This window comes from Lampetra planeri, chromosome 3 (assembly GCF_965212315.1).
Source record: "Lampetra planeri chromosome 3, kcLamPlan1.2.h2, whole genome shotgun sequence".
Classification (NCBI taxonomy): Eukaryota; Metazoa; Chordata; class Hyperoartia; order Petromyzontiformes; family Petromyzontidae; genus Lampetra; species Lampetra planeri.
This window is the reverse complement of record NC_136109.1, coordinates 26,372,718-26,386,612: the sequence shown is the minus strand read 5'-3', so window position 1 is coordinate 26,386,612 and position 13,895 is coordinate 26,372,718. Positions and strand designations below refer to the sequence as shown.

General features: G+C 47.3%; 1 protein-coding gene across 1 annotated transcript in view; it reads left to right on the top strand.

Moving 5' to 3' along the window:
• The first annotated feature begins 1,876 nt into the window (after nucleotides 1-1,876).
• Nucleotides 1,877-13,895, top strand: part of LOC144717162 (alpha/beta hydrolase domain-containing protein 17B-like) — a 30,042-nt gene continuing 18,023 nt past the window's right edge. Inside the window, exons 1-2 of the mRNA XM_078592492.1 lie at nucleotides 1,877-2,208; nucleotides 6,527-6,778. Coding sequence (XP_078448618.1) covers nucleotides 1,991-2,208; nucleotides 6,527-6,778 — 470 coding nt within the window. The 5' untranslated portion in view covers nucleotides 1,877-1,990. The remainder of the gene's footprint in view (nucleotides 2,209-6,526; nucleotides 6,779-13,895) is intronic.

Here is a 13,895-nt window from a genome sequence, read left to right as displayed (position 1 = left end):
TCTATCACCACAGACACACGCACCCCACACCCTCCCCGTCTCCCCTTTCATCTCAAAAACCCCTCTGCCACCCTCAATTCCCATCTCATCTCCCCTCCTCCTACCCCAAACTCCCCTCTCTCCGTGTTCCTTTCTACCTGCCCCGTCCATCCCGCGACATCCACCCTCTCACCAGCTGCTCCCCGCCGCCACGTACGTATGTGTATGCATGTTGAACTTCTTTCGCACCGCACGTAGCCAACCGTGCTAATCGGAAGGAATAAAATGGGGTCAGCTGTTTTCATTCCCATATTTCCCTCTCTCCCTCCTCCTTCACCCCCCCCCCCCAATTCCCTCCCCTCCTTACCCCACCAAACCCTCCCCTCATCCAACACCCCCCCCACTGCCCCACACTCTCCCCTCCACCCCCCCGACACCATCCAGAATCAGAATCCGTATTTGGACTGCAGGAGGAATCCGGTGAGCTTCAAAGCTCTTTTTCACAGATGTCCAGTAACCCTTCATTCCCAGCTGCCCTCCACCCCACTCTCCCTCCTCCATCTCCCCCCTCGCCCCACACACATCCCATGATCATCATCATCAGAAGCAATCAATCCACTCACTACGCCAAAGCCATCACCCCACCCCCACCTCGTTCCTTTCATCTCCCCCCCCTTCCCTTGAGCCCCCCCCTCGCCGCCCCCCACTCCACCGGAACCCCTCCCCTCGTCACCCCCTCCCACCACCAACCCCCGGCACCCCCCGTCGCGAGTTAAAATGACTGGGGACGGCAGCTGCGCGGTCGCACTTCCGCCCCGAGGGCAGAATCCGCGCCTCGCGTGCGGCGAGCCCCGCACGCGCGCCGCACGAGGGGCGCCCTGGGGGCGTCTCGCGCGCGCGGATACCGCGGGCGCCTTTCTCGCTCGCTCGTCGGTGCTTCATTGTGAAGGCGGAACCGCGAAAAGATCCCTCGGAAGAGCCAGCCAGCCAGCCCTCATCTCTTCTCTCGCTCTCTCGTCGCCTCGGCAGCTCGCGAACACACACGCGCACGGTCAGGCCACGGTCTCGACATCATCACTACAACATAACAGCGGTGACGACGACGGCGGCGGCGGCGGTGGTGGTGGTGGTGGTGTGTGAGAAATCGCCGAGGAAGAAGAAGGCAGCGAGCAGCAGCTTTGGGCCCCTTCAATGTCGCGGTGCGATCCAGGCAGAGCGCCCGCAGCCGCCTCGTGCTAACGAGACGAGGGGGGGCAGGGGCAGTCTCTACCCGGCAGTTCGGTTTTCATAGCTTGAATTCGGCATTTCTTGGGATTGTTCGTATCATTATTATTTGGTTCGTCACCATTGTTGAGTATTAGAGCGATTCGCTGTAGCTCGTGCTGACGAGGAGGGTGGGTATTGCAGAGGCCCCCCCGGACGACGGTGGCGGCGGTGGTGGAGAGGGTTGGGGTGGTGTGTGGGTTGGGGGGGGGGTCCCCGTTGTTTGGCGCAGTCGCCCTGAGCAGCAGCACGAGGAGGAGGGGGAAGCGATGGCGCTGCCGTGCGTCTGAGTTCGGGGTCGCCGGGGTGTTCGCGTCGGCTGTAGAGGCTGGCTCGGTGGGGGGGCCTGTAAAGTCGGCTTTGTGTTGAGGTGGTGGGGGGGGAGAGCAGTCGAGTCGGGGTTGTTTTGGGTTCGAGTCGGATTTATATCGCGTGAAGATCCGAGCTGGGTTAGATCGGTGCGGGTCGGATTTGGAACCGGGATCGGAGCGCGTCAGATTGCCGAAGGGGGTCACCACGGGTCGCGCTGTTTGGGTTGTTTGTCCGATTCTGTCGAAGTTGTATCGGATCGAGTGGGATCGGATCACAGATCCGTTTGGTTCAGGGTGACGCCTGGCTAAGGGGGGGGCCCGCATTGTGACATCTCCAGGCTCAGGCCAGGAGGGTGGTCCTTATCGGTTCAAATCGTTTCGAGTTGGATCGGAAGTCGTCAGCTCGTACAACGGCAGGGGCGAGGGGCCATTCAGTCATGAGCGCCGGCATCTCCCTCAGCGAGCTTTGCTGCCTCTTCTGCTGCCCACCATGCCCCGGCCGCATCGCCTCCAAGCTCGCCTTCCTGCCGCCCGAGCCCACGTACGGCCTCCTGGCGGACGAGACGGGGTCTCGTTGGAGTCTGCGACTCACCGACCGCGCCGAGTGGCAGTACTCCCGCCGCGAGCTGGACGCAATCGAGGTCTCCGTCACCAGGTGGTGGACCGCAGCGGACGCACGGACGGATTCTGTTCTCTGCTGTGGTGGCTTGTGGTCTCATTCTCCCTTCGTCCGTTCCTTCATTCCCCGATTCCACCGCCATCAACATCACCAACATCCCCCACCTCACCCCGCCGCAAATCCGTGACCCACCCTCCATCCTGCACGCCAGGTCATCGTAGTCAGGGCACGCGTTCTCACGGAATAATTTTCGGGCAAGCTGCATCGTCGTTGTCTCGTCGTGTCCGTCGTGCCAGCACAGTCGGACGGACCGCCGATCGCCACTTTGTCGGTCGGTAACGGCGTTTAAAAGCGTTGACGGTCGGCATCGATGGTTTTCGAGGAATCGGGAGATTGCGAGTAATGTGGCAGGACCCCGCAATTGGCAATACTTCCACCGGGGTTTTTTTTTTCATCTGAACAGACCCAGTTAAAATTAATCCCTGGTCCTAACCCCCCTCCTCCTCTTCTTGGTTCTTTCGGTAAAGTCACGTAGAATGGAAATAATAAAATAATAAATATAAACCAATAAAATAAGTCTCACGACGTTTCGGCCACAACGCAAGTAGCCGTCCTCAGGTGGAGAACAGGTCTGTCGAGGAGACTGAAACGTCGCGAGAATTATTTTATTATGTTTTATTTTATTATTTCCATTCTACGTGACTTTACCGAAAGAACCAAGAAGATGAATCCCTGCAGTCACGAAAGCTTTAAATCGAAAAATTTCCCCTCCTCCTGTTGGACTCTCACCCTTGAATTGAAACCCTTGGCCAGACATTAGTCCTTGGACTCACTCTTATCTAGATTGTAACCCCCCCCCCCATGTACAGTGCATAACCGATAGCCAGAATCCGACCGATACTTTGAAATAAAATACGTAGACGTATAGCGTGTATTTAGCCCTGAGACACTTCCTACTATGAGTCATACTTTAACCATTAGTCAAACCTTGGCCCCATAATCAAATCTATAACTGACAAGAAAAACCCATTAAATCAGAAACAGTGTTATATGTTTGGAACTGCTGGGCCCATACACATACTCTAAACCATGAATAAGAAAAACAAACCCTCAACACTAATTGTTTATCATGACTTTAAGATAAACTCAGACCATTCCTAACATTGGCCAGGCCACAACCCTTAATATGGTGAACCTTTATCACCGAGTCTTACCTCTCAACCTGACCCATACGATCAATGTATACCATAACCACAACCACTACCCCAGTCTTAGGAAACCCTTTAACTAGACCATGTGACGGCATTTAAGGTGAACCCAAACATCGTACCTATACTGTGAAACTTTGCCCTGACGACTACCCTAATTTAAGCCCTTAATCACTGCTCTCAGTATTCCCTGCCATTACCCAGACATTGACCCACACACACAGAGCCATACTGATAATCTGGACATTGAACCTGGTCACAAAACCCAAACATATGTGCTCACCATTCACCAGACACTTGATCACTAACCGTAACCCATGCTAACACGTGACTTAAATATTTCCATAACTCCACTTGACCTATCCCCTAGTGAGTTGTAGTTTCCCTTTTGCTGCCCTGTGGTGGTTGTGATGATCGTGATTGCCTTCATAAATAATAGAACTGAAACCAGGGAGGGATCCACCCCAATTTGACGTACATTTACATGTTCATAAAGAGGGTCCCAGCCCTGTGTTCTCCGTTCCCACCGATTGTGCCTTTTAGATGACGCACAGCAGTTGCCCTTGTGACACAACGGGGTCAAAATCGTGCTGACGAGGACCGCGAGCAGTCGTCACACCTTGTGCGAGCACTTTAACGAAGCACGTCGCCTTTTTTGGAAGTCTCGTCACTTAGCACTGACCGCTCCCTACAATTTATACCAAATAGAAGTCGTCGCTAAAAGGATATCCTCCTTGTAGTAACACTCGCCCAGGGGATATTTGTGATGTGACTCTAGGGGGTGGCAATTAAAACATGTTAATCAAAACAACCATTGTGTAACAATGCAAGCAATAGTTAAACATAACAGTCGGTCAGTGGACGTATTTGCTGATTTGTTTTTTTTTTCAGCTGTTTATAATGGTGCCTGTGCTGTGTATCTTTGCGTGTTTATGTAGGCAACTGTGTGGAATGGCGACAAAAGCAATAATGTGCTTGAAGGGAGAGGAGGTGTTTGATTAGTGGGGTAGCAGGATTTGGCCTCTGGGGCCTCGTGTGTGCGTGTGAATGGTATGTGAATGATAAACATCGCCACGAGGGAGACAAAGGCGGCCGGGCGTGGTGCTGGCCACCCACCCCCTCGTGTGCCGTGCCAGCCTTCATAGGTGCTCGCGAACAGCACTTGCCCAAACAGTCTGTTAGGGCTACACAAGGGCGATCTTTGTCTTGCATATGAATGGTGGGAAGTGACACATGAAAAGGCATCCGCAATAGAATTTTGAAAGACGTACTCAGGATGTGGCCAATGAACATAATGGATACTTGGGGAGCTGTACAAAAAAAGCAAGGATAAAGAATTTCAAACTAACTAATTGCTTAATTGGAATGAAAAAAACTAATTTATTTGATGGGAGTATCCCAGTCAGTGCCTTAACGTAAATAATTTTAACGTATAACCTCACGACAGGTCACTAAGACGAATATCTCTTAAGCGAGTGGGTCCTCCGCTACATTAAATCCATTGCTTCTAAGAGCAATGCGTTAAAGCTCATTAAATCAACAGGGTTTGTCCGGATTCTTGCAATCTTTAACCTCATTTAGCTGCAGAGCACTTTACAGCGGTGGCAGGGAGGCTGAGCTCCTTCATTGTTGGGAGGAATTTGCCAGGCTCGTATGAACGAGGCCAGGGCGTGTTCATTTAGGCTGCCCAGCCCACAGGAGGCATTTGCAAATTTGACGGTGGCACGGAAGTGAACCACAACCTCGCAAAAGTGGCCTCGCAGAGAACACTCCCTGTAGAGTATACGAGCCAGCCAGCATGTCTTATTTTGGTGCCCTTGACTGCGCGATTGTCTGGGGTCAGTTTTTACCTGGTCACGATGTCTGGCGTTATTTTTCAGGCAGCGAGTATCGGCTGTTGTGTTCCACCGTGTAATGCAGATGTCCTCGGAGCCTCTTGAGCGCCTATTATTTCCGTTTTTTCTGAAACCATTAAATCTGCTGTTGTGCATCCAGCAAAATCAATAGCCGTGTTATATGGCAGGGCACTCGTTTGTGTGTGTATGCATATATGGCAATTGGAAACTGGCTGACTTTTTTTTACTCTTAACAGCTCTGCTGTGTGTTTCAATGAAATTAATGAAAAAAACAATCTATATGTTTGATTAATTTCTGCCCCAGTAATAAGTGATTGATAATGTACCTGATTATTTTCTCGATACAAATTACTTGGGGTGGGGGGGTTGGATATTCACGTGGGCTCGTTATGCTGCCACAAGTACCCTGCATGTAAGTAGATGCTTTGTGGTAGATTGCATTTCATAGCTTGTCCTATGCTCGGATAATTACCAGATTGCTTCTTGAGGGAATGAGGTGGAGGGGGTGGGGGGAGGGGTTGGAGTTGGCATAAAAAAACTAAAAATGTATATGATTGCAATTAGACAATTATGTAGCACATGTCCGTCGTCAAATTACGCTTCGCAAATGTGGTAAAAAAACCAAGTTTGCAGCTTACAGCGGAGCATGTGATTTGCATTACAAGTGCAATATTATGCTTTCATGTCGGCTTAATACCCTCGTTGTAGACGTGTTTGTTAATTTAATTATTGTTTAGTGGATTATTTGGGAGGTTTTATTCCTCCGCTGAAATTCATGCCAATTCAAATTATCCACACCAAAAATGTCACTTTAAATAGACATCAATTAGCCACGATTAGTTACGTTCATTTTTTCTTACATTTAGAGAGTGTGTAGTGGCAAATTACTGCAATGTAAGTTTAATCTTGGCACTTGCAACGCTAAATGCTGCTGGAAGCACACGCATCTCTATTATTAATAACACATTCTCAATCAGTGCCTTATTTTACCAGCTGCGACTAATTAAGTTTATTTTCCCTGGAGTCACATGAGAAAATATGTTATTTGCAAAAACTTATACAGTATAGGTAAATTCTGATAATAGGGATGTCACCCTCCTTTCTCCAGTTTGTGTATCCTACTTCCAGGGCTGTGTTTCTCTTCTGTCTCTTCCCCACATCTCCCACCTTTTTCCTTCCCCCCCCCCATTTCCCCTCGTCTCCCTCCTCGCATGCTCTTCTCCCCGCGCCACGGACGAGTCTTTAACGTACGACCCTTCCCAACCCCCTTGGGCCCCGATCCCCCCGCAGGACAAGCAGGGGCAGTCGGCTGGCGTGCATGTTCGTGCGCTGCGCGCCGGACGCGCCGTTCACGCTGCTCTTCTCTCATGGTAACGCCGTCGACCTGGGCCAGATGAGCAGCTTCTACCTGGGGCTGGGCACGCGCCTCGGCTGCAACGTCTTCTCCTATGACTACTCGGGCTACGGGGGCAGCTCGGGGAAACCTTCCGAGAAGAACCTGTACGCCGACATCGAGGCGGCCTGGCACGTGCTGCGCAACAGGTGCGCCGTTGTTTTCCTCGTCGTCGTAGTGGTGGTGTCCGTATTTCGTCAACCCGCAGCCGCGTAATGCATTGGTTTCGCCGGTGACAGTTGGTTTGTTCGTGCTTTCAACGACGATACGCGCGTCGATTCGTGCGTGCAAGAGTTTGTTGTTGGTCTTACATTTCGGGCTAATAGGGAACGGTGGTGCAGTAGTTGGCACACTACTTTGAACCTGTGTCCCATGACTTTTGAGTTCTGGCCTTGCCAACATCAGTGGCGAGTCATATCTAAATCGGTCCTGCCCCCCCCCCCCTTCTTCTCCTTTGACCAATCTTGTGAAGTATCATTCAACAACTCTTATGATTGACACGGTAGAGGGATGCCTTATTCGAGCAGTGTATTGACAAAGCGCTATATACGTTAGGATAATACAGTGAACCAAGACATGCAAATGGAGCCAAAACATTGAGAATGCATACAATTTGGTAAGAATTTTATTATAATATAATCCATTCTTCAATGAAAGTGCCATCCCGAATCGCGACAGTTGAATCGCTGGGGAATTAATCATTGCATTTAATACAGATCAAATAAATAATAGCAAGTCTTGGGCTCACAATACATGCATTGAATTGTGACGACGAGAAAGACTAGCAATTGATGCAAATGATCTGCTAATGTTACCTTTAAGATAATGGATAGAACATTCAAGACAGAAAATACATAAAAACGTCACTCAATAAATACATTCCTGAATCGAATCATGACCAGGAGCTGTGACAGGTCATCAAATTGTGAATCATGACATGCTTCTTGGTTACTGTTGCTACTGTTAGTTTTTCTTGCCAGTGCTGGTGTGGCAGTGTTCGACTCGCAGTCAAAGTTACGCGTTTAAATCCAGTGGCACGACAACCGTGATTGTCCTATGGATAGACTGTTCTCAGCTACTTGCCCAGGGACTGTCAACATTTGAGCATTTTATTAGGCATTTTATTGCCAAGTTACAATATGCATACATCTAGGTGTGCACACTCCTGATTTACTACCTATTACATCGGCCATTTGTGCAAGACCTGTAAGCCAAGTGCTGGAATTTTTAACGACATTGATATGCGTAATGGATTGTGCGAGAGAGATGTGCCCAAGGCAAGTAAGTTGACTCGATCTCCAGGTTTCTCTGCATCAATACAGGATCATGACCCCGTTCATCATTGACAAGGATCGGTGATTCCTTGAGGCTGCGTCGGTGTTTCTTTTTTGCTGCCAAACGTGTTTTTGAAAACACAACTGGAGTGTTCTTCTTGGTTCTTTCGGTAAAGTCACGTAGAATGGAAACAATAAAAATAATAAAATAAAACATAATAAAATAATTCTCACGACGTTTCGGCCACAACGCAAGCAGCCGTCATCAGGTGAAGATGTTGTGGCCGAAACGTCGTGAGAATAATTTTATTATGTTTTATTTTATTATTTTTATTGTTTCCATTCTACGTGACTTTACCGAAAGAACCAAGAAGATGAATCCCTGCAGTCACGAAAGCTTTAAATCGAAATACAACTGGAGTGTTTTGAAATTTTCCGAATGTATTGGATTTTCTGGCAGGAAAATAGTTTTTGGTTTAATTGGAGCCTCCTGTGATGCTCCTCGCTGTTCACAAATAAAATTACACCAATTTTTTTGTCCAGGACAACCTCACTGAAGTCTTAAGATTATTTTTAAGGATTGTTGTCCAATTGATTGTTGGGCTGATTTATTTTTGAAAGTATGTATTTATTTTTCATTAGAGAAAAACGGGCTGCCTGGAGAGAAAGCCCATATGTTCAAGGGAGTCACTCAATATTCTACAAGTATAGGTTCACAAACTAACTCTCTATACTGTTATATACTGCCATTCTCAAAGATTAGTGGTTTGGGGAGTTTCACAGACCTCTGTGATCTACCAACCCTTTCCTTGAAATCTCTGGACCACAGGTAACCACTGGAGTCTGTCTATGCTGTTTAAGTTTGTAATGCAAGAGTATTTCACTGGTGGGCGGGGGGGACATTGTTTTATAACTTGACGAACAATATTCATTTGTCTTATCCCTATTAGGCCATGGGCAACCTAAGCTGGATGTAATGTTTATAGAGACTCTTGAATGTATTCTCAATATGTTTGTAATTTTCTGAAACTCGTGTTACGGAACAGATTTCAGACTACCAATCATAATCTGGAGGAGTGTTGCTGAATGGATGGCCGCAGCTGTGATAGGTTACTGCCGGAATTGGGTTCGTTCACTCCTGTAGGCCTGACTTGAATAATGAATGACCAGGGAAGAACTGCAAAGTCGAGTTACGTAAGTCACTATTCTCCCTGGCTTGGAGGAGTGGCGGTTTCTTTGTGCAAATAGCTCAAAGTGATGGTGCAGCACGACCGTAATCTCAAGATAATGGTCCAGCATTACATAATCGTAAGATGATTGTGCATTGCAGCCTGACAAAAAAACATCTATATGAACAATTGAGTTTTTTTTATTAACCCTAATTGAGATTTGCTAGTTAATTCGTGGGTCAGAGAGCACCGAGTTCTTACCACTGAGATGCTGGGTTATTATTTTGCGTTTCAGTCTACCGCGATCAAACACAGTTTTTAAGTGTAGCAAGTTGATGGATTCACTGATAATTACTAATATATTTGTAACTAATGTCTATGCAAAAAAGTACATCCTATAAAATTAGTTATTTACTTAATTTGGACAAAAGTCCGACTGAGATTTAAAAAAAAAATGCAGTTTGACTGCAATGCAATGAATATCTCTACAGCTGGGCGTGTGGGAAAGTGCAACGCCTCAAGTGCAGGTCAGAGGTTACTCCGAGATCTCTAAACTAGGTCTGTGATATCTCCTTTTGTGTGCCGTTCTCTAACTTGGGGTGATAAACTGCTCAGAGAGCTCCGAATGGGCATGGCGTGACACTGATAGCACTTTCAGGATACAAAAAACAAATCCCGATGCACCGTAAATTCACGTGTTGTGTTATAGTGAAAGTTCACAATGGTTGAACATTAAACATATTTTAAAATCCTTTGCCAATCCACTGCTGGATGAAAGCCTCCCCTTTTCCACGTCAGTCAATGGGGAGTTCATTAACCGTACATCACCACTTTGGATCAATGCATGTCGGTGAAGGCTCGGGGGCCCAGGATCAATTCGGACATCACTCATCACATGGTCAGAAATTTAACTGGGTATCCGGCTTCATCGCGCAGTTTGCGGGCCACCCCGCAGACTGATAGTGTACGTACGTATGTAGAACTTTCTTCACACCCTACGTAGCCAACCGTGCTAATCGGACATGCAAGTGGTGGCTGGGCATAGCTCATTCACGGGGCGGGCAGGTTTTTTTTTAAAAATCCCGTAGGGTAAATCGTACAAGTAGAACACCGAGTGCTGTCGGGGCTCTACGCCAACTCGTTTCTTCAAACTTAGTGATGTCATCGACGCACTGCGCCAGCTGGGCATCTCGAGCAACTCCTCCTCGAGTTGTCCGGCCGTTCCAGTCGAGTGAAGAACTTGGTCACATTTAAATGTCCTTTCAACAAAGCTCCCATTACCCCAACTCCTCCATTCTCTCTCTCTCTTTTTGACCCGATGGGCGCATGCGTGTGTTTGGTGTTGAGCACGCAGTCACATGCAGTGGGTGTAGCCGCTGCTGCCACACATGTGCTTTGCATCTTTGTTCACCACAAATTGAATAATGATTTCAGCGCGTTGCTTTATGAAGGTAAAATGTGCCTCCGCGTGCACGCTCCTGCTTGTACTATGTGCGGTACGGGCGGAACGATGCTTCGGTTGGGGCCAAGCAGACAGCCCCTCGCCAGCTATTTTTAGGGTAAGAGATGGCAAGACTTGCAGTACGATTTTGGTGTTGTGTAAATCTATTTAGTTTCTACATAGTGCTGCAAAATATTAGGCCATCTTGTTCACTTGGTAGCAGTAATAAGTACTCCATTATGGTCCAGACACAAAGCTATATGGGCAATCTGAGTGGTCCTCAGTCGAGGGTAAACAATTAATTGATTCTTGAGGTCGCAATGCATGCATCAAATCCTGTGCGTAAGAATAGCTGTTCGATTCATGTATGTTGTACATCATATGTTGATGTCACCTCTACAGCCACTGGAGGTGCGGCAATTCACCAGTGTTAAATACGAATCAATTCTTGAATTGAATCGCGTTCATGAATTGCGAAAGCTTATCAAATCGCAGGAAGGGGTGAATTGTTCCACCTTGCACTCCCGTGAAATTCATTCCCTATTTAATTACTTGACAAAATGGGGTCAGGCAGAGGTGATTGTAGCTACCAAATGGTACCGTAATTAACACTTTGTAGTCCACACCATTGAGGCGAGCTCCGATGTGGCACGACGAGTGAGCCACCCGCGGTTTTAAATTCGTGTTCGGACAAGTCTGTGTTTCTGACCTTTTGAGGTGGTAATTTATAGCACACTGATTTACGTGGCAGTTGCATTTTGCCATTGGCTGTTCCATTTCACGAAGGCATCTCACTCCCCTTAAACGTGTTTCGCTGAGGGTTCTGTCTTTTCTTTTCTCTCTCGTAACGAAAAGCGTCGTGCGTGAACGTCGAATAACAGAAAAAATCAGCGGCCGTTTCGCCCCGCTCCAAATTGGGGCCGCGCACAGATTCATCCCCGGAGTGTGCGAAAATGTTTCGTTGGGAGAAGAGTCTGTTATTACAGACCGCCGAGCGTCCTGCGTGAATTATAAATGAGGACCCCCATTATTTGTTAAAGGAGCGCACTGATGCCACTGCACTAAAGGAGCCACGTTACCCAGGAAACGCATTGATAGAGGATAATGCACTTTAAAGACATTGTAACGGGATCGTTGGAACTCTGCCCTGCTGTCACTAGTCAGGCCGTCTCGTAAGTCGTGTGCGAGTGCTTCCTCGATTCATTTTTTTGTATACTTGGGGAAATGTTCATGATATCTTGTGGGTTAAAACGTCACCCCCCCCCACCACCCCTCCTTAGAGACTGTGCTCCCCCCCCCCTCCTACGAATTCGCTCTGCCCCCCCCGACTGCCCCCCACACGCAGCCATTGTAAATATGTAAATAATTAGCCACTCTTGAGGTCTATTTTATACTCTGTTTTTTCTTATTCAAATTATATTGTTAATCTGCGAAGTTTAAAACTTGACGGAAGCTGCTGGCGGACCTTGTGGTTTGAATCCATGTTCGAATGAGACTTTAGGGACGCCATTGGTGATCGTTTATAAGCGGACTGAAAATGCGCGACCGGTCTTCCTCCACACACGCCGCCTTGTAAAAAAAATAACCTACGTTTAATGAATATTTTTGAGCGCTGCACTTTTTGTGTAATAGAATGCGGAATAGACCGCCATACTGTATCTCCACATTAAAATAAAATTATTATCGTCTTGTTTCAGCCTGTCGGCCTTTCAGAGATACGTTGCCCATGAGCATTTTTTCAGATGGGGAACATATGGACGGATTTCGTCGTTTGGGTTCTCATCATTAGAATGAGGCCTGTTAAACTAATACTGCTGCTTTGCTTGATGTTATTGCCCAGACCACTCCCTCAAAATCATGGTCCCTATTTATTAGCATATTTCTCCGCAACAGCATATGTTTACTCTTTTGTTCTTTCGGTAAAGTCACGTAGGTATAAACGTTGTTTGTAATATGTTTCTCACCCAGTTACTGCTGTGGTGAATCACTTTTCTCCAAAATGTCACTTTATACTTTTTAAGCAATAAGGCAGTGTTAATGATTACAGTGGTAAAGTTAGTTTTTCTTCGCTTCCTCATTGATAATTCGCAATGACTCTTATTGTATCGATATCTTTAAAATTACACGGTACGTGCGGTGACATCCACAAAACGTAACGAGCACTCGTCTGAGAGGACCTTAGCACAAACAAGCGGTTGGGCAATTTTTCTGAAAGTAATTTAATCGGATAATCACTAATCGGATAATCGCCCAACACTCGGGGATAATAGATGGCGTCAATCTGCCATCATGCCGTTGTTTTTCTTCACAGGGTCTCAGCTTATTTTATTTGGTGGCCACTGTTGACAAAAATATTGTAAACTTGTTGCCAACAGCGGGTCATTGCCCTCGTCTTCAACGACAAGGAAGTTCCCATTTGTCGTCCCCATTGATGCAGCTATGAACGTTGAGTGTCGAACAATGTGCACCGGTGTATTGGCGTGGGAGGGGAGCGGTGGCACAGCGGTTAGTCCACTGTGCTATGTACATGGCAACCTTGGTTTGATCCGTAGCCACGCGGGGAAACGTGGTGATGGATTGATAAAGGGCTGAAAATTATCAAAGAAATATCATCCAGTCGTGTAATGATTGACCCCTCCGGAGAGTCGATTTATTCCAGAATGAATTCTTATTTTGTTGCTTTGTGGTAACTGTAGCAGCCACTAGTGGCTTCAGGGGTCATGTGTGAATGCGTTACATACATACAACAATATTCGAAACAACAAAAAATTTGATTCTCATGCACACAATTTCATGCATGTTATATTGAGCTTAAGAGTTTACTAACCCACAAATCGATGCATATTTACACCCTTAGTGTAGACACTCATGCACTGTACTGGATAGTCACAGATCATATATATGAACAGAATACGCAGGCTCAAGCCGGCTTAGTGTCTGAGGCTTGACGAGATCAAGCTCTTTGCTGTTGATTGTCTCTCTTGCTCTCTCACACCCGTACACGCGTAACCTTTTTTAAATGTTATTTCTTTCAATCGATAGACTTTATTTACGGTCTCTTAGCGTTATGACCCACCCAAAGTCGACAAAACCCATTAGCTTGGCACGATGCCATCACACACAGGTCAGCGCCGTTGGCCACGTGCCTGACCTCTGCGCCCGTTCTCACGGAAGCCGATTCACCGCTCGCCTCTCGACGCAGATGCCGCGCTCCGCTGGCAGAGGGCGTAAATGCATTTCTCTCCGTCTAAATGCTCCATCCGCAGACCTCAAGTCTGAGCCCGTTCGGTATCCCGTCCTTGCCTGAGTGAAACGGCTGTTTCCAGACGACTTTATAGAAAATATCTCAGTTGGGCCTCGCCTAGTAAAAATATATATATTC